Source organism: Zea mays, chromosome 3 (assembly GCF_902167145.1).
Source record: "Zea mays cultivar B73 chromosome 3, Zm-B73-REFERENCE-NAM-5.0, whole genome shotgun sequence".
NCBI classification, from domain to species: domain Eukaryota; kingdom Viridiplantae; phylum Streptophyta; class Magnoliopsida; order Poales; family Poaceae; genus Zea; species Zea mays.
This window is the reverse complement of record NC_050098.1, coordinates 93,625,534-93,644,547: the sequence shown is the minus strand read 5'-3', so window position 1 is coordinate 93,644,547 and position 19,014 is coordinate 93,625,534. Positions and strand designations below refer to the sequence as shown.

At 48.3% G+C, this 19,014-nt stretch overlaps 1 protein-coding gene across 1 annotated transcript in view; it reads left to right on the top strand.

The window, feature by feature from the left end:
• The window catches only part of LOC100192917 (uncharacterized), a 31,579-nt gene extending 14,370 nt beyond the window's left edge, over nt 1–17,209 (top strand). The window contains exon 8 of the mRNA NM_001138101.3: nt 16,465–17,209. Within this exon, the coding sequence (NP_001131573.1) occupies nt 16,465–16,723 (259 nt within the window). The 3' untranslated portion in view covers nt 16,724–17,209. The remainder of the gene's footprint in view (nt 1–16,464) is intronic.
• The last annotated feature ends 1,805 nt before the right edge of the window (nt 17,210–19,014 follow it).

Sequence of the window (19,014 nt, the reverse complement as noted above, 5' to 3'; positions counted from 1 at the left end):
TAGAGTTGGTACCTTTTGTAGATTACTGCAGTAAGATGAACATGTGGGTCCCACATTAGAAAACCTATAACTAACCTTGTGTTACCTGATCCAGCCATTTCTACTAATAGACTTGCACATGGATAATCTATTCACCAAACTCTATCCTACCCATTTGTATTGGATATTTTTTTACTCATAACTTGCCCTAATAAGATGTGTAAGGGTTTGAATATGGGTAATAGATACCCACCAGGTATACATGATACCATATCCTAGTATGATACCATATTATAGTACATCATAGATTGGTTGTTTATCTTCTTACTGGTGTTTCTTATCTGTGCGGTATGGTTGTCTCAGGTTCATTATATTGGCCCCTTCAAAACTTCCCCTTGATTTATGGTTTTTTTGAATGTAATGGCCGGAGCTCTGACTTTCAATTAAGAACAATGTAATTGACCCAGTTTTAAGGAAAACCGGGTCCAAAACCTACACAGAGTGCACAAACAACCCAGACAACAACAACCCCACACACAAAGCCCATCCAGAGCCATCATTGCCGAGCTCAACACAAGGGATGAGCAGCTCCGACTCCGCAAGACGCACATGGGCAAAGGAACTCGACGACGCCTACACCCAAAACCCGACACGGAAGATCGCGGTGCGTGCGCCGTCGTTGCCAAGCCTCAATACACCCACGCGAGGCATCTTCGATTCTTCAACAACAAGCTTGATCCTCCGCCTCGCCCCCGACATTTGCTCAACCCCCGAAACAATCTAGTCCACGAAGGGGGGTTTTACCTCATGTCATCGTTGCCAAGGTACATCCCCTGACGTAGCAGCTTTGACTTCACGTTGTGAAACCCGACCTCCACCCGCAAACCATACTCCGAGAAGCGAAAGCATCAACCGAAGGCGATGTCGTGGCTGAGACGAACTTCAATAGTAACACCTTCAGGAAGGGAGTGACGTCTGGGACGCCACCGTCGCTTGTTCGAGATGGGTCGGGCTTTCGCCCATGGAAGATAGTGTCAGCACGGTGGTGCGTGTGTGATGGATGCAGACGTCGAGAGTGGACGCGGGAGGAAGTAGTATTTTTCATTTTTTGAATTGCTGGGTGTGGTGGGCCGTGTGGGCCGTTGGTGTGTGATGGTGGCCGTGTCGGCCTTGGCCTGCGTGACTGGATCGTTTAAGGGGAGGTAAACTGCAGACTTGCTTTTCACGAAAGAAATAACAGACAGAAACAAATCCAACCACTTACCTTGCGTCCTCCGGTGATCACCGTGATCGCTCACGTCGATGGCGACGCACCGCGCGGCCACGAGTGTTACAATTGGTATCAAAGCCGTCGATCTCCGGCGGTGGGCAACATGGCTCCCAAAGCGAAGCCATCTGTTCAGACGCGTTTCGTGCTCGAAGCGATGGCGGAAAAGGATCGTGCTACGCAGGATCTATGGAGTCAAGTACTTGAGTTATTGTAGGTGTTGACGGGGCAAGTGAAGGACGTGCAGAAGGTACAACTCCAACTCATGACTTAAGTAGATTTGGCGGCAGGTGTGACAGAGCATGCGTCAGAGGAGAGAAACGAGTTGTACGTGAGGATGGAAGAGACTAGAAGGAGATCACTTAGATGCGCTTGGAACAGATGGGAAGAGATCTAGAAGGCACTCCGGAGGGTCTGGAGAATCGGGGTGGAGGAAGACACCCTCCGCTGAACAACTTTGTTCAGGGAGAGCAGCTAGAGCGGGAGACGCAACAGAGGAATCATCAAGGTCTGATGATAGGAAGACAACATGAAGAGAGGATGAACATGCAGGCAGCAAATCAGGTATTACCCAAAATGTCGTTTCCCAAGTTTGCTGGAGAGGATCCGGTGGTTTGGGTAGATAAGTGTTTGGAGTATTTTCATATGTACCAAGTGCCACAACCACTTTGGGTGTCTGCTGCTTATATTCACATGGAGCAGAATGCTGCTTGATGGTGGCAAGTTCAGAAACTGCGTCCAGGTATGAGGAATTGGCAAGAGTTTGCGCGAGCTGAGAGTAAGTTTGACGCGAATGCTTATGCCAAAGCACTCAGAAAGATAAGGAGTCTCAAACAAGTGGATACTCTAGAGAACTATGTAGGGGAGTTTGATCAGGCTCGGTATATGGTCTCCATGCGTAACCCACTGCTGGATGAGATGTTTTTTTTACACAATTTATATATGGGTTGAAGTTGGAAATTCAGGGTGTGGTTCAGATGCATTAGCCTGATACGGTGGACAAGGCTGTACTGCTGGCTCAAATGCAACAGGAGGTGCTAGATAAAAGCAGACCTAAAGGAGTAAGACATGGGTATGTTGCTAAACAGTATCCAACTAATAATAGAGGAGAAGGTAGGCAACTCAGGGAATACCGCAGAGTAAATGGACTTTGTGAGAGCACCTAGAGGGAGGGGGGTGAATAGGTGATCCTGTAAAACTTGAAACTTAATGCCACAAAACTTGATTAGAGGTTAGCACAAGAATGCCAAGTGGCTAGAGAAGTCTTTGCAAGACACGATAACCACAAGAAGATCAATCACAGATAGACACAGTGGTTTATCCCGTGGTTCGGCCAAGTTCAACACTTGCCTAGTCCACGTTGTGGCGTCCCAACGGACGAGGGTTGCAATCAACCCCTCTCAAGCGGTCCAAAGACCCACTTGAATACCACGGTGTTTTGCTTTGCTTTACTATATCCCGTTTGCGAGGAATCTCCACAACTTGGAGCCTCTCGCCCTTACACTTTGATGTTCACAAAGAAGCACGGAGTAAGGGAGGAATGAGCAACGCACATAAGACACAAAATCAGAGCGACAACACGCGCACAAGTCGCAACAAGAGCTCACAACACAACCCGGTGAGTTCACAACTCAAATGAAGCTCTAGTTGCTATCACAAAGAATCAAATGCGCGGAATCGAAGTCTTGGTGCTTAGGAATGCTTAGAGAATGCTTGGTGTGCTCCTCCATGCGCCTAGGGGTCCCTTTTATAGCCCCAAGGCAGCTAGGAGCCGTTGAGTGCATTCCAGGAAGGCAATTCTTGCCTTCTGTCGCCTGGCGCATCGGACAGTCCGGTGCACCACCGGACACTGTCCGGTGCGGATTTCTTTCCTTCTTTGGCAAAGCCGACCGTTGGCGCTATGGAGCCGTTGGCACACCGGACAGTCCGGTGCCCCCTTCTGACCGTTGGCTCGGCCACGTGTCTCGTGCGGATCGTGCGGCTGACCGTTGGCCCGGCCGACCGTTGGCTCACCGGACAGTCCGGTGCACACCGGACAGTCCGGTGAATTATAGCCGTACGCCGTTAATCACTTCCCGAGAGCAGCAAGTTCGCCTGAGCCAGCCTGGCGCACCGGACACTCCGGTGCACCACCGGACTGTCCGGTGCACCCAGACAAGGCTGACTTTGGCTGAACAAAGCCATCTTTAATTTCGACTTGATTTTTCCTATTTCCAGCACTTAGACACAATACATTAGTCTCTAAAACAATGTACTAAGTCTGAGAAACATACCTTTATACTTGATTTGTACTTTGTCCACCATTTAACACTTAGGCACTTGTGTTGGACACTAAATCACCAAAATACTTAGAAATGGTCCAAGGGCACATTTCCCTTTCAATCTCCCCTTTTTGGTGATTTATGCCAACACAACATAAAGCAAGTAGAACAAGTGCAAAATCACTTCGAATAAGAACTCAAGATTGTTTTGATTCAAATTTGACATATATGGATCATTCTTTGCCACCACTTGGTTTGTTTTTGCAAATCAAACTTAATTTTCTATCTCTAAGTCAAACACACTTGTTGAAACATAAAGAGAGATATTTCAAGAGAAATTGATCAAAGATTCAAAAACTCCCCCTTTTTCCCATAATTAAGCCTTCTCCCCACAAGAGACAAATAGAAGTATTTTGACAAACAAAAACTCTAACTCTACTATTTTCAAAATTCACAAGTGGTAGCTGATCCATTTCTTGCTTTGGCCTTATTTTCTCCCCCTTTGGCATCAAGCACCAAAACGGGATCAATTTTGGCCCTTTAATCCCATTGCCTCACCAAAATCTTCAAAGAGTAAAAAGGCAATAAGAGCATAGAGATGAACTTGGAATAAGTTACTCTTTCATCGGAGTGCAGTGGAAGTCTTGCATGGTCCAAGTCCACTTTTTCCCTTTCAATTCACCTTTGAGACTAAATCAAGCAAACTCAAGCACATGGTTAGTCCCAAAGAGTCAAGTTGTAACACATCTCCCCCTAAATATGTGCATCACTTGCAAATGGACTTGTAAGGTCCGGGAAGTGCTTGTACAACTTGAGTACCATAAATAAACAACAAAATGCTTAAGGAACATGATCAAGGCATAAAACACATGTATGCTATAAATCAATCCAAGTTCCGCGAATCTAAGACATTTAGCTCACTACGCAACTTGCAAAAGGTCTGCTCATCTAAAGGCTTGGTAAAGATATCGGCTAGCTGGTTCTCGGAGCTAACATGAAACACTTCGATATCTCCCTTTTGCTGGTGGTCTCTCAAAAAGTGATGCCGGATGTCGATGTGCTTTGTGCGGCTGTGTTCAACAGGATTATCCGCCATGCCGATAGCACTCTCATTATCACATAGGAGTGGGACTTTGCTCAGATTGTAGCCAAAGTCCCGGGGGGTTTGCCTCATCCAAAGTAGTTGCGCGCAATACTGTCCTGCGACAATGTACTCGGCCTCAGCGGTGGATAGGGCAACGGAAGTTTGTTTCTTAGAACTCCAGGACACCAGGGACCTTCCTAAGAATTGGCACGTCCCCGATGTACTCTTCCTATCGACCTTACATCCGACATAGTCGGAGTCTGAATATCCAATCAGGTCAAAGGTAGACCCCTTTGGACCAAATCTAAAGCAAGGCGTAGCAACTAAATATCTAAGAATTCGCTTTACCGCCACTAAGTGACATTCCCTTGGATCGGATTGAAATCTAGCACACATGCATACACTAAGCATAATATCCGGTCTACTAGCACATAAATAAAGTAAAGACCCTATCATAGACCGGTATGCCTTTTGATCAACGGATTTACCTCCTTTGTTGAGGTCGGTGTGTCCGTCGGTTCCCATTGGAGTCTTTGCGGGCTTGGCGTCCTTCATCCCAAAACGCTTGATCAAGTCTTGCGTGTACTTCGTTTGGGAGATGAAGGTCCCATCCTTGAGTTGCCTCACTTGGAACCCAAGGAAATAGCTTAACTCGCCCATCATCGACATCTCAAACTTTTGAGTCATCACCCTGCTAAACTCTTCACAAGACTTTTGGTTAGTAGAACCAAATATTATGTCATCGACATAAATTTGGCACACAAAAAGATCACCATCACAAGTCTTAGTAAATAGAGTTGGATCGGCTTTCCCAACCTTAAACGCATTAGCAATTAAAAAATCTCTAAGGCATTCATACCATGCTCTTGGGGCTTGCTTAAGTCCATAGAGCGCCTTAGAGAGCTTACACACGTGGTCGGGGTACCGTTCATCCTCGAAGCCAGGGGGTTGCTCCACGTACACCTCCTCCTTAATTGGCCCGTTGAGGAAAGCGCTCTTCACATCCATTTGGAACAACCTGAAAGAATGGTGAGCGACATATGCTAGCAAAATACGAATGGACTCTAGCCTAGCCACAGGAGCAAACGTCTCCTCAAAGTCCAAACCTGCGACTTGGGCATAACCTTTTGCCACAAGTCGTGCCTTGTTCCTTGTCATCACTCCGTGCTCGTCTTGTTTGTTGCGGAACACCCACTTGGTTCCCACAACATTTTGCTTGGGACGAGGCACAAGTGTCCAAACTTCATTTCTTTTGAAGTTGTTGAGCTCCTCTTGCATGGCCAACACCCAGTCCGGATCTAGCAAGGCCTCTTCTACCCTGAAAGGCTCAATAGAAGAGACAAAGGAGTAATGCTCACAGAAATTAACTAATCTAGAACGAGTAGTTACTCCCTTGCTAATGTCACCCAAAATCTGGTCGACGGGATGATCCCTTTGAATCATTGCTCGAACTTGGGTTGGAGGTGCCGGTTGTGCTTCTTCCTCCATTACATGATCATCTTGTGCCCCCCCTTGATCACACGCCTCCTCTTGATGAACCTGTTCATCTTCTTGAGTTGGGGGGTGCACCATTGTTGAGGAAGAAGGTTGATCTTGCTCCTTTTGTTCCATTGGCCTCACATCTCCAATCGCCATGGTGCGCATTGCGGCCGTTGGAACGTCTTCTTCATCTACATCATCAAGATCAACAACTTGCTCTCTTGGAGAGCCATTAGTCTCATCAAATACAACGTCGCTAGAGACTTCAACCAAACCCGACGATTTGTTGAAGACCCTATACGCCTTTGTATTTGAGTCATAACCTAACAAAAACCCTTCTACCGCTTTGGGAGCAAATTTGGAATTCCTACCTTTCTTCACTAAAATGTAGCATTTACTCCCAAAAACTCGGAAATACGAAACATTGGGTTTGTTACCGGTTAGCAGCTCATACGAAATCTTCTTGAGGAGGCGATGAAGATAGACCCGGTTTATGGCGTGGCAAGCCGTGCTCACGGCTTCCGTCCAAAACCGTTCGGGCGTCTTGAATTCACCAAGCATCGTCCTCGCCATGTCTAGTAGCGTCCTGTTCTTCCTCTCTACCACACCATTTTGCTGTGGTGTGTAGGGAGCGGAGAACTCGTGCTTGATTCCTTCCTCCTCAAGATACTCCTCCACTTGAAGGTTCTTGAACTCGAACCCATTGTCGCTCCTTATCTTCTTCACCTTGAGCTCAAACTCGTTTTGAGCTCTCCTTAGGAAGCGCTTGAGGGTCCCTTGGGTTTCAGATTTATCCTGCAAGAAGAATACCCAAGTGAAGCGGGAAAAATCATCAACTATAACAAGACCATACTTACTTCCTCCTATGCTTAGATAGGCGACAGGTCCGAAGAGGTCCATATGAAGTAACTCCAGGGGTCTTGTGAAGGTTTTTCGAAAGTAACATTTGTTAGACCTATCACGTGTTCTCCCTTTAGAAGCTTGTGAAGGTTTTTCATCCCCACATGTGCTAAGCGGCGATGCCACAACCAGCCCATGCTAGTCTTAGCAATTAAGCATGCATCTAGACCGGCCTCTTCTTTTGCAAAATCAACTAAATAAAGTTTGCCGTCTAATACACCCTTGAAAGCTAATGAACCATCACTTCTAAAGATAGACACATCTACGTTTGTGAATAAACAGTTATATCCCATATTACAGAGTTGACTCACAGAACAAGTTATATCCAAGCGACTCAAATAAGAACACATTAGAAATAGAGTGCTCGGATGAAATAGCAATTTTTCCTAACCCTTTCACCTTGCCTTGGTTCCCATCACCGAATATGATTGAATCTTGGGGATCCTTGTTCTTGACGTAGGAAGAGAACATCCTCTTCTCCCCCGTCATGTGGTTTGTGCATCCGCTGTCGATAATCCATCTTGAGCCCCCGGATGCATAAACCTGCAAGGCAATTTAGGCTTGGGTCTTTGGTACCCAACTCTTGTTGGGTCCTACAAGGTTAGTACAAATAGCTTTAGGGACCCAAATGCAAGTTTTATCTCCCTTACATTTTGCCCCTAATTTTCTAGCAACTATCTTCCTATCCTTTCTACAAATAGCAAAGGAAGCATTTAAAGCATGATAAATTGTAGAAGGTTCAATCATTACTTTCCTAGAAACATGAACAATATTTCTTCTAGGCATATGATGAACAACATTTTTCCTAGCCACATTTCTATCATGCATAATAGAAGAACTAGAAGCAATCATGGCATGAGAATCAAAAACATCATAACTTCTATAAACATTCCTAGAATGTCTCCTATCATGATACATGAAGGCATGGTTCTTTTGAGCACTACTAGCCATAGGGGTCTTCCCTTTCTCCTTGACGGAGATGGAAGCCTTATGGCTTGTTAAGTTCTTGACTTCCCTCTTGAAGCCAAGACCATCCTTAATTGAGGGGTGTCTACCAATCGTGTAGACATCCCTTGCAAATTTTAGCTTGTCAAATTCACTCTTGCTAGTCTTAAGTTGGTCATTAAGACTAGCCACTTCATCATTTAATTTAGAGATGCAAACTAGGTGTTCACTACAAGCATCAACATTGAAATCTTTACACCTATTGCAAATCATAACATGTTCTACATGTAGAAGAGTGAATCAGATTGTATTGCATAGAGGTGGACTACAATATATAGACACAGGAAACCCTAACCCTAATGGGCCGGCAGCCCAACAGTGGTGCCGGCCCACACACACTCACACACACATAGTCTAACATCCCCCGCAGTCGCAACGGGGGCACCACACACGATGAGACTGGAGTAGAGGCCGAAGGTAGGAGCCGACGGGTTGAAATCCCCCCGCAGTCGCAGCGTCGTGATGGTGCGAATGTTGCGGCTGGAGTAGAGACCGTTGTGTGCTCCAAGAAGACGATAGCCCCTAGATGTCGAGGTAGCCGAAGTCGAGGTGGTCGCGGTCGGAAGACGCGCAACAAAAGCCTGATCTTCGGGAGGGGTCGACGTTCGAGCGTCAACGATCGGCAGGGCCACACAGCAAAAGGGCATCGGCAGGCCATCCTTCCTGCTTCTTCGATCGACCAGACGTCAAGGAGCCCCGCCAGGGAGGCCGACAGCAGCGCACGCGGCTGCGCTGGTCAAGGTGTCCGCGCCCGCGGCAGAAAAGAAGGGGAATGTCGGATCCGGCCGGGAAGGCCACGACAGCGACGGATCCGGACAGGGAGACGCGATCCAGCCAAAGGGACGGCGGATCGAGCCGAGAAGGACGCAGCAACGTGGATCCGGCCGGGAAGGTCGCGGCAGCGACGGATCCAACGAAGGCGAGGAAGGGGAGGGCGACGGGGCGGTTCCAGCCAGGCAGGGGCCTACGCCGGACCTGGCAAGGGATGATGACGGCGCCGGTGCCGGGAGAAGCTTGAAGTGGGAGGCGCTGCAGGGGCGTCAACGCGAGCAATTAGGAGGTGGCTAGCATGATGACAAGGGGCTACACGGGCAAAGACGCCGACACAGAGGAGAGGAATGCAGGGTGCGCAGGAAGGCCGGGGGCGCTGCGCGTGGGAGGGCGTTGGCATGCTTGTGGAGGCAGGAAGAAGAGGGCCGACGCAAGGGACGCTGCCGAGGTAGGGGAGAAGCCGGTGGGACAGCCACGGTCCATCCGCGCTGGCGAGGGAGAGGAGGCCGCCATGAGGTCGATGGCACAGATCTGGGCCGGCAGCAGGTTACTTTGCTGCGGATCTGGTCCGCGGCATCGGGCGGGGCCGGAATGGGGGAGCATGGGCCGGTGGGCGGCGGCGTGGCCTCGGAGGTGCGGGCACCGCCGGTCCGTTGCCTGCGCCCGCTGCCGGGGTACCGCGCCCGCGCGCCGCCGGAGGCTGCCGCGCACGCGGGGCAGCTGCCCGGGCGCCTCATGGGGCCGCGCCGAGGAGGAGGTGCGCGTGGCCTGGCGGAGCAGAGGGAGCCGGACGAGCTGGAGCGAGAGAGACAGGTGGGGAGAAGGCCAGGGGCGGCGGCGGCTGTGCGTCCCTGGTGGAGAGGGAGGTCGAACCCGCCATGGCTGAGAGGGAGGTCGCGAGGGACAGCGACGTCTCGGAGTCGGAGCTGTCGCGCAGGAGCGGCGCGGCGGGGAGGTCCGACGCGCGGCCGCCGTTCCACTGGAGGAGCAGCTTTAGCGACCTGGCCGCCGAGGAGCTGGACGCCCGCGGACGCGGACGGGGATGGCTTGTGCGGCGGGGTGCAGCGCCTGGAGAGAGAGGGAAGGGAGGCCGCCCCCGGGAGGGAAGGATGAGCTTCCCGGGGGGCGGCGATGGCAGGCGGCGGCTGGGTGGGACCGTGGGAGGGAGCCGACGGCGGGTGCAGTGGGAGGAGAGGAGAAAAACCCTAAACCTAATCCTCTGATACCATGTAGAAGAGTGAATCAGATTGTATTGCATAAAGGTGGACTACAATATATAGACACAGGAAACCCTAACCCTAATGGGCCGGCAGCCCAACAGTGGTGCCGGCCCACACACACTCACACACACATAGTCTAACACTACACAGGAGTTAGATTTATTTGCTACTTTTAGTTTAGCATTTAAATCATCATTAACACCTTTTAAAGTAGAAATGGTTTCATGACAAGTAGATAGTTCACAATAAAGCATTTCATTTCTTTTGACTTCTAGAGCAAGAGAATTTTGTGCACTAACAAACTTATCATGCTCTTCATACAAAAGATCCTCTTGCTTTTCTAATAACCTATTCTTATCATTCAAGGCATCAATTAATTCATTAATTTTATCAACCTTGGTTCTATCTAGGCCCTTGAATAAGCATGAATAGTCTATTTCATCATCATCACTAGACTCATCCTCGCTTGAAGAAGCATAAGTAGTATTGTTTCGAGTACTTACCTTCTTTTCCCTTGCCATGAGGCAAGTGTGATGCTCGTTTGGGAAGAGGGATGACTTGTTGAAGGCGGTGGCGGCGAGTCCTTCGTTGTCGGAGTCGGACGAGGAGCAATCCGAATCCCACTCCTTTCCAAGATGTGCCTCGCCCTTCGCCTTCTTGTAGTTCTTCTTTTCCCACTTTCCATTCTTCTTTTCCTGGTCACTTTCATTATCGGGACAATTAGCGATAAAATGACCAATCTTACCACATTTGAAGCAGGAGCGCTTCCCTTTCGTCTTGTTCTTGTTGGGGTGCTCCTTGCGACCCTTTAGCGTCGTCTTGAATCGCTTGATGATGAGGGTCATCTCTTCATCATTAAGCCCGGCCGCCTCAACTTGCGCCACCTTGCTAGGTAGCGCCTCCTTGCTCCTTGTTGCCTTGAGAGCAATAGTTTGAGGCTCTTGAATTGGGCCATTTAATGCATCGTCGACGTATCTAGCCTCCTTGATCATCATCCGCTCGCTTACGAACTTTCCAAGGATCTCCTCGGGCGTCATCTTCGTGTACCTAGGATTCTCACGAATGTTGTTCACAAGATGTGGATCAAGGACGGTAAAGGACCTTAGCATTAGGCGGACAACGTCGTGGTCCGTCCATCGCGTGCTTCCGTAGCTCCTTATCTTGTTGACGAGGGTCTTGAGCCTGTTGTACGTCTGTGTCGGCTCCTCCCCTCTAATCATCGCGAATCTCCCGAGTTCGCCTTCCACCAACTCCATTTTGGTGAGCATTGTGACGTCGTTCCCCTCATGTGAGATCTTGAGGGTGTCCCAAATCCGCTTGGCATTGTCCAAGCCGCTCACCTTATGGTACTTTTTTCTCTGCACAATGAGGCTAACAACACAGTAGTAGCTTGTGCATTTTTACGAATCTGTTCATTTATAAATAAAGGACTATCCGAGCTATCAAATTTCATTCCACTCTCTACTATCTCCCATATACTAGGATGGAGAGAGAACAAGTGACTACGCATTTTGTGACTCCAAAATCCGTAGTCCTCTCCATCAAAATGAGGAGGTTTACCAAGTGGAATGGAAAGCAAATGTGCATTTGAGCTATGCGGAATACGAGAATAATCGAAAGAGAAGTTTGAGTTAATCGTCTTCTTTTTCTCGTAGTTGTTGTTGTCATCCTTTTGGGAAGAAGTGGACTTGTCGCTGTCGTCGTAGTAGACGATCTCCTTGATGCGCCTCGTCTTCTTCTTCTTCCCATCCCTTCGTTTGTGGCCCGAGCCCGAGTCGGTAGGCTTGTCATCTTTAGGCTCGTTGACGAAGGACTCCTTCTCCTTATCATTGATCACAATCCCCTTGCCCTTAGGATCCATCTCTTCGGGCGATTAGTCCCTTTCTTGAAGAGAACGGCTCCGATACCAATTAAGAGCACCTAGAGGGGGGTTGAATAGGTGATCCTGTAAAACTTGAAACTTAATGCCACAAAACTTGATTAGGGGTTAGCACAAGAATGCCAAGTGGCTAGAGAAGAGTCTTTGCAAGACACGATAACCACAAGAATATCAATCACAGATAGACACAGTGGTTTATCCCGTGGTTCGGCCAAGTTCAACACTTGCCTAGTCCACGTTGTGGCGTCCCAACGGACGAGGGTTGCAATCAACCCCTCTCAAGCGGTCCAAAGACCCACTTGAATACCACGGTGTTTTGCTTTGCTTTACTATATCCCGTTTGCGAGGAATCTCCACAACTTGGAGCCTCTCGCCCTTACACTTTGATGTTCACAAAGAAGCACGGAGTAAGGGAGGAATGAGCAACGCACACAAGACACAAAATCAGAGCGACAACACGCGCACAAGTCGCAACAAGAGCTCACAACACAACCCGGTGAGTTCACAACTCAAATGAAGCTCTAGTTGCTATCACAAAGAATCAAATGCGCGGAATCGAAGTCTTGGTGCTTAGGAATGCTTAGAGAATGCTTGGTGTGCTCCTCCATGCGCCTAGGGGTCCCTTTTATAGCCCCAAGGCAGCTAGGAGCCGTTGAGTGCATTCCAGGAAGGCAATTCTTGCTTTCTGTCGCCTGGCGCACCGGACACTGTCCGGTGCGGATTTCTTTCCTTCTTTGGCGAAGCCGACCGTTGGCGCTTTGGAGCCGTTGGCGCACCGGACAGTCCGGTGCCCCCTTCTGACCGTTGGCTCGGCCACGTGTCTCGCGCGGATCGTGCGGCCGACCGTTGGCCCGGCTGACCGTTGGCTCACCGGACAGTCCGGTGCACACCGGACAGTCCGGTGAATTATAGCCGTACGCCGTTAATCACTTTCCGAGAGCAGCAAGTTCGCCTGAGCCAGCCTGGCGCACCGGACACTGTCCGGTGCACCCAGACAAGGCTGACTTTGGCTGAACAAAGCCTTCTTTAATTTCGACTTGATTTTTCCTGTTTCCAGCACTTAGACACAATACATTAGTCTCTAAAACAATGTACTAAGTCTGAGAAACATACCTTTATACTTGATTTGTACTTTGTCCACCATTTAACACTTAGGCACTTGTGTTGGACACTAAATCACCAAAATACTTAGAAATGGCCCAAGGGCACATTTCCCTTTCACTTTGTTATGCATGTGGAGAGAAATTTGAGCCTGGTCACATTCTCAAATGTGCCAAAAGAGGGCAAGTTCAGTTAAATGTTGTGGTGGATGAGGAGGAACCAGAGGTGTTGGCTGATGAAGTTTTACAGACGTTGGAACAAGAAGATGAACAAAGAGAGGTATGCTGTCATCTGTCCTTTCAGGCCCTATCAGGTTCTGACAGTATTTACAGTATGAGGGTGAGGTCTATTGTGGGCAAACAAGTGATGCTAATGTTGGTGGATTCAGGCAGTTCCTCCACTTTCATCAGTGAACACATGACTAAACAATTACAGTTGCAGGTGGAAGAGTGCCCAACTGTACAAGTGAAGGTGGCCAGTGGACACAAAATGATTTGCAACTCTATGGTTAGAAATGTTGAATGGTGGTCTCATGGTCATTTCTATCATACTGACATGAGAGTATTGCATTTAAAAGCTTTTGATGCTATATTGGGTTATGATTGGTTGATGCAACATAGCCCTATGGAATGTGATTGGGTACACAAGGTTCTGCAGTTTCAAGATGGTGGACAGGAGGTGACCTTATATGGGGATGATGTCCACCCGGGTTCAACCATTCAGGAGGTATCAGCACTTCAAGTGCAGAAATGGCTTGCTGGACATGATATTTGGGCCATGGTGCTAGTGGAATCCACTGCTGATTCTGGCAGTCAAGTTAATGAGGCTGATATTCAGTTTGCTGCTGCAAGAGTTTGCTGAATTGTTTAATGTTCCTACACATCTACCACCAATGAGGCAATTTGATCACTGCATACCCCTAATGCAACTCTTGAAGGTGGGGAAGATGACAGCACTGTGGTGCGCGCGTGATGGATGCAGGCGTCGAGAGTGGACGCGGGAGGAAGTAGTATTTTTCATTTTTTGAATTGCTGGGTGTGGTGGGCCGTGTGGGCCGTTGGTGTGTGATGGTGGCCGTGTCGGCCTGGCCATGTTGGCCTGCGTGACTAGATCGTTTAAGGTGAGGTAAACTGCAGACTTGCTTTTCACGAAAGAAATAATAGACAAAAACAAATCCAACCACTTACCTTGCGTCCTCTAGTTCTCTTCGGTGATCACCGTGATCGCTCACGTCGACGGCGACGCGCCGCGCGGCCACGGGTTTCACAGATAGTGCTGGGGAATGCGACACCCTCAACATGGGAAGCGGCGCCCACAGGCATCATTGTCGTCAAGTCTTTCGCCCAAGATCTCTCCCAACACATTGCCAGGCTAGGACCCCAAGGCAAAGCATGCAACCTCCACTGTCGCCGCTGCGTTGGCATCTCACACAAACCCCTCAAGAGAGGCATCGACACGCCGGCTGCCACAACACCAACAAAGCTGCGTCGGCCGCCACCCCTCTAGCTGGGCACACGGAACCGAGCAACGCCTTGCCGCGTGCATCACAATGCCGCGCGCCAGAGCCGATGCCGGCTGTCGCCGTCGATCCTGGCTAGGGCTGGAAAATAAGCTCGAGGCTCGCGAGCCGGCTCGAGCTCGGAGTGGCTCGGCTCGGCTTGGAGCGGCTCGCGAGCCTCGAGCGAGCCGAGCCGAGCCCGTCTTTTGGGCTCGTTCCCGTAGCGAGCCGAGCCGTTTCGTTCAGGCTCGCGAGCTGTGTCAAATTACTTAATATGTAGAATAATGATGGATAATGGCTAATTTTATAGATTGTCAGTTTGTTCCTTAGCGTTTCATGATAGATATATGACAATTAATAATCTAGATTACTCATAATAATGAATGATATCTATATATTTCATATTTATATACTAATAATTCACTATCTAATGCAATTATATAATATCAGGGTGTGGCTCGCGAGCTGAACCGAGCCTGTTTCCCCAGCTCGTGAAATTGACGAGCCGAGCCGAGCCGAGCTCGGTCAGCCACCGAGCTGCACCGAGCCGAGTCGAGCTCGACTCGGCTCGTTTCCAGCCCTAATCCTGGCACCCGCAGCAATCGAAGTCAGCTGTCGCCGGGCGCTCTGTCGCCGTCGCAACCATCATGCGCCTGCCTGGGCCACTGGTCGCCGCCGCCATGCCACTAAACGAGAAGAGGGCCCTACTGCTGCCATCCCGGCTGGCCGCGCAGCCCTGCCGACGCACCTCGTCGGCCACTGGACGCCTCTCTCCATTTGCAACATATAGAAAACTGCGTAGAACCTCAACCTGCCCTTCTTTTGCCTTCGATAGCCTAGACAACCCATCCTTAACCGGTGTTCGTCGAAGATCGGACCTCACCAGCCACAACCCATGCCGACGCCGTCGACATCCACTTGCGCGCCAAGAGGGGCGCGATAGCCAGCCAGCCTAGCCCACCACGCTGTTGCAAACCCATGCCATGGCTGTCGCCCACCAGGAGCTCCACTGGACAAAACGACCTCCACCCCGCCATGGCCGCCGCCTACCTCTGCCAATGAAGAACACACAATCAGGGCCAGGGAGAAGGGAACCAGATGTCCCCACCATGGTCATCGTGTCAATCCCTCGCGCGGACAGCCGCATGCCGCCAGATCCGGCAGCGAGACCTCACCACTTCCTTCATGGAGAGCCGCGCGGGCCTCCTTGCAGCTCTCTCAGGTGGAGGCGAGGTGGGAAGGAGGGGGAAGAAGGGTGACGGAGGCGAGGTGGGAAGGAGGGGGAAGAAGGGTGACGATGGCTAGGGTTTAGGGAGACGCCCAGGTCGCCTGCGTGAGAGATGACCGGGACGAGCGCGAGAGTTGTCTTACTCGATCAATTTATTGTTTACAATCTCATCATTAGCAATTTCAGTTTTATTGCATTTTTTGGGGATATATATACTTTATAAATATCGAATTTATTGGGTTCCAAAATGGTTACATCATATTCCTTTATTCTCCATCTTCTCTATCCACTTGGTGGTCGAGATTGCAGATGTTATGTACTCCTATAGACTAACATTGAGAAAATAAAAATAAGCATAACTCGCATTCGGTAGGATGGCCCATGCCAACATGTCAGAGACATCAGTGACCTCTGGTCAGCATACAAAATTTAGAGGCATATAACATACAAGGGATCACCTTTGCAGTGCTTTATTGTTCATCTGTAGTAAGTTTTCAGTATTTCAATACTTAGGACATTGTTTTGGTCTTATTATCAACCAATTGTTTTTTATACTCTTGCATGCTTTGGCTGTTTTCCACGTTATTATCATATTCTGGTCCTAATTGTACTCTTCTTTCTTGTGGTTCTTTGTGTTTCATCTCTGACCTTATATTTGTATTATCTTAACCTGCATTTCTGTGTTTAGCAACTATGTGAACTTGTCCCAATTTTTATATTACACAGAACAATTGAACTGCTCCTTCTCCGAGTGCTTGTTCTAGCGCTAACGCAATGGTATACATGTTGCAGACTGATGAATATTCAGATTGGTGAGGCATCAAGGAGGACTTGGCTTGGCGAGGAAGCTGATCCACAGTACTCAGATCGACTGTTGAGAGCATACAAGAGACCTGTGGAGGTTGACGCGGACCAATCAAGGTGGTTTATATCCAAGGATGCAATTGTATCTGGCCTTGGTCTTCTAGGTATCAAGCAGGGTGGACCTGAGGCAACATTTTCTAAGTCTCGTCGAAAGAGAGTCATCCGCAAAAAGGTCACTTCAGGTTGAGTTTAGTGGATTTGGATAGCAATGCTGGAACAATTTTGCTTCTGTTCCACTATGCCAGAGGGAGGTCTACCCAAATTATGGTAAATGAGAAAAAGGTATCAAGTCAACCAGCACGTGGTCTGTCGGCGAAGGGATCAAAGGGTTTGTTACTGGGAAGGGTTAGTTAAAAGGTGCCAATTACTATTTTATAATTTAATTGCAGTTATTTAAGGTAAGAAAATATGTTGTTTTCTTGTATTGCTGTGAGGCAAATAGACACGTTTAGTGGTAGTTTTGTAAGATTGTTAATGTACTGACTTTACATGAGAAATGGATTCTGCATTTTTATATAGATCAAGTAGCTGCCACATGCTTGTATCTATCTTTTGAGGTCAATTAGGTCAGGGTCCTGCTTTGTTGCTGGTTAGGACTACGCTTTTATAAAAACTTATTTTAAGTACGAAGGCCGATCTCTGTGGAAGTTTCATCGTGCTATTTCCAAGACTACTACATTTTCTAAAGAGGAATGAACCTCAATGGAATGTTTTATTTCACATTTTCATATACTAATCTTACCATTTCGTTGTTTTATGGTGTTACGATCATGCAAAGTACTGGTACTTCAATATTCACTTGGGCATTCCAGCACGTCAAAGGCCACTCATTTGGTAAATAAAATATCAAGTGAAAATAGATTAACCTGCTTCAATATCATTATCATATGAAATAAACCTCATATATGACACATGGAACTTTAGAAAGCTACAACTTTCTTCAGTTCATTTTAAATTGTAGGCTCTTTTAGCTGTTTAGTACTCTCTCCGTTCTAAAATAGTGTTCGTATTAGCTCTTGATATGTATGTCTATATTTAACTAGATGCGATGAATGTACACATATATAGAATATATACACTATGTTAAGTATTCTAGGAAAAATAAGTTTGTCTGTTGTTTTATACTTTTAGGTCTTGTTTCAATTTTCCAAAAAAATAGGCAAGAATTTAAATCAATTTATAATCCCTACTTAATTGGGTGAACTAGGCTGTATAGTATTTTTGTAGGGGTTCATTGTTGAGTAGATATCTACCAAAAATTTTCTAGCCATAGTACAAAAGTCCTACTATTTTTATTTTTACTTTTACTTCCACATTTTAACTTATATCTTAAATTAAGTAACAACTTCCTTAAACAGGACTAGGGGTTTTCTATTTTTTTCTCTCCTGTTTAACTTGCATGGAGCCTAGCAAAATTTATTTGACCACATTTGAATACCTATTTCACAAGTTATGAATTTTTAAAACTATCTGCAGGATTAATAAAGGATTTTGTTTAAACGTAAAGGGATAAATGGTTTGCATCTGGGTCCCTGGTTATCTTTTCCCTTTTCTCTCACACATAAGCCCTCGGCGTACTATTCAACTGAGCCAGTGACTTTATGCTTAGCCCCTGGTTTTTAAAGTATCGAACCCATGGTCCTTCTCTCAGCTAAAACAATGGCCAGAGAGAAGACACGGCGATGCAGCTCGACGTCGGTGATAGCGGTTCTAGAAGAGGGTGGGGAAAACGCAGGAGGTTACGGCGAACATGCCAGTACCTTTGGGTCGGCCGGAGATGGTCGGAGTTGACCAGTCTACGTCTCCCGATGGTCGGAGCTTGACGGCGGTGAGTGTTCTGGCTAGTTGGCGGTGGTAGAGCTCGATTCCACCAGTCATCAAGCTTTACAGAAGGTTGGTGAGGTGATCCTCCGGAGGAATTGGACCAAGGCGAGTTGTGGAGGTGGGTCCATGTTCACCGGCGGAATCTTGAACTCCGGTGATGGTGATTTCACTGGTCTGGTGAAGCAGAGCTCCAGCTCGAGCCTTGGAAAGCTCTATGGGACTCAGGGGAAACCGGTGGCGGGTTTGGTTAGGGTGGAACGTAGCTGGGTGCAGCGGTTCATCGTGACCGGCTCTGGTCGACGATGGCGGGCGGCGATGCTCCCTGCTCCGGTAAAACTCCGGTGAAGGTGCTTAGCTATGGGCTCGGGGAAAACGCATAGAGTGCAATTGAGGGTCGGGTCGACTTTATAGGCACGGACGCGTGCACGACGCTGCGATGTCCAGCTGTGTCGTAGGGCACAGGCGCGAGCACAGTTTGGTGTGCGCGAATCAGCCAATAGCGCGCTCTGCGGCTCAGGTCTGCGGTCGAATAGGTGGGCCTGATATGTTTAGTCACTTTCGAACGCCCATAGGTTGCAAATCTAAGCGAACTTAGGCAAAATCCGTTTACATGATTTCTTCTCCTCTCTACACTCTGTCGTTTCGGTGCAGTGT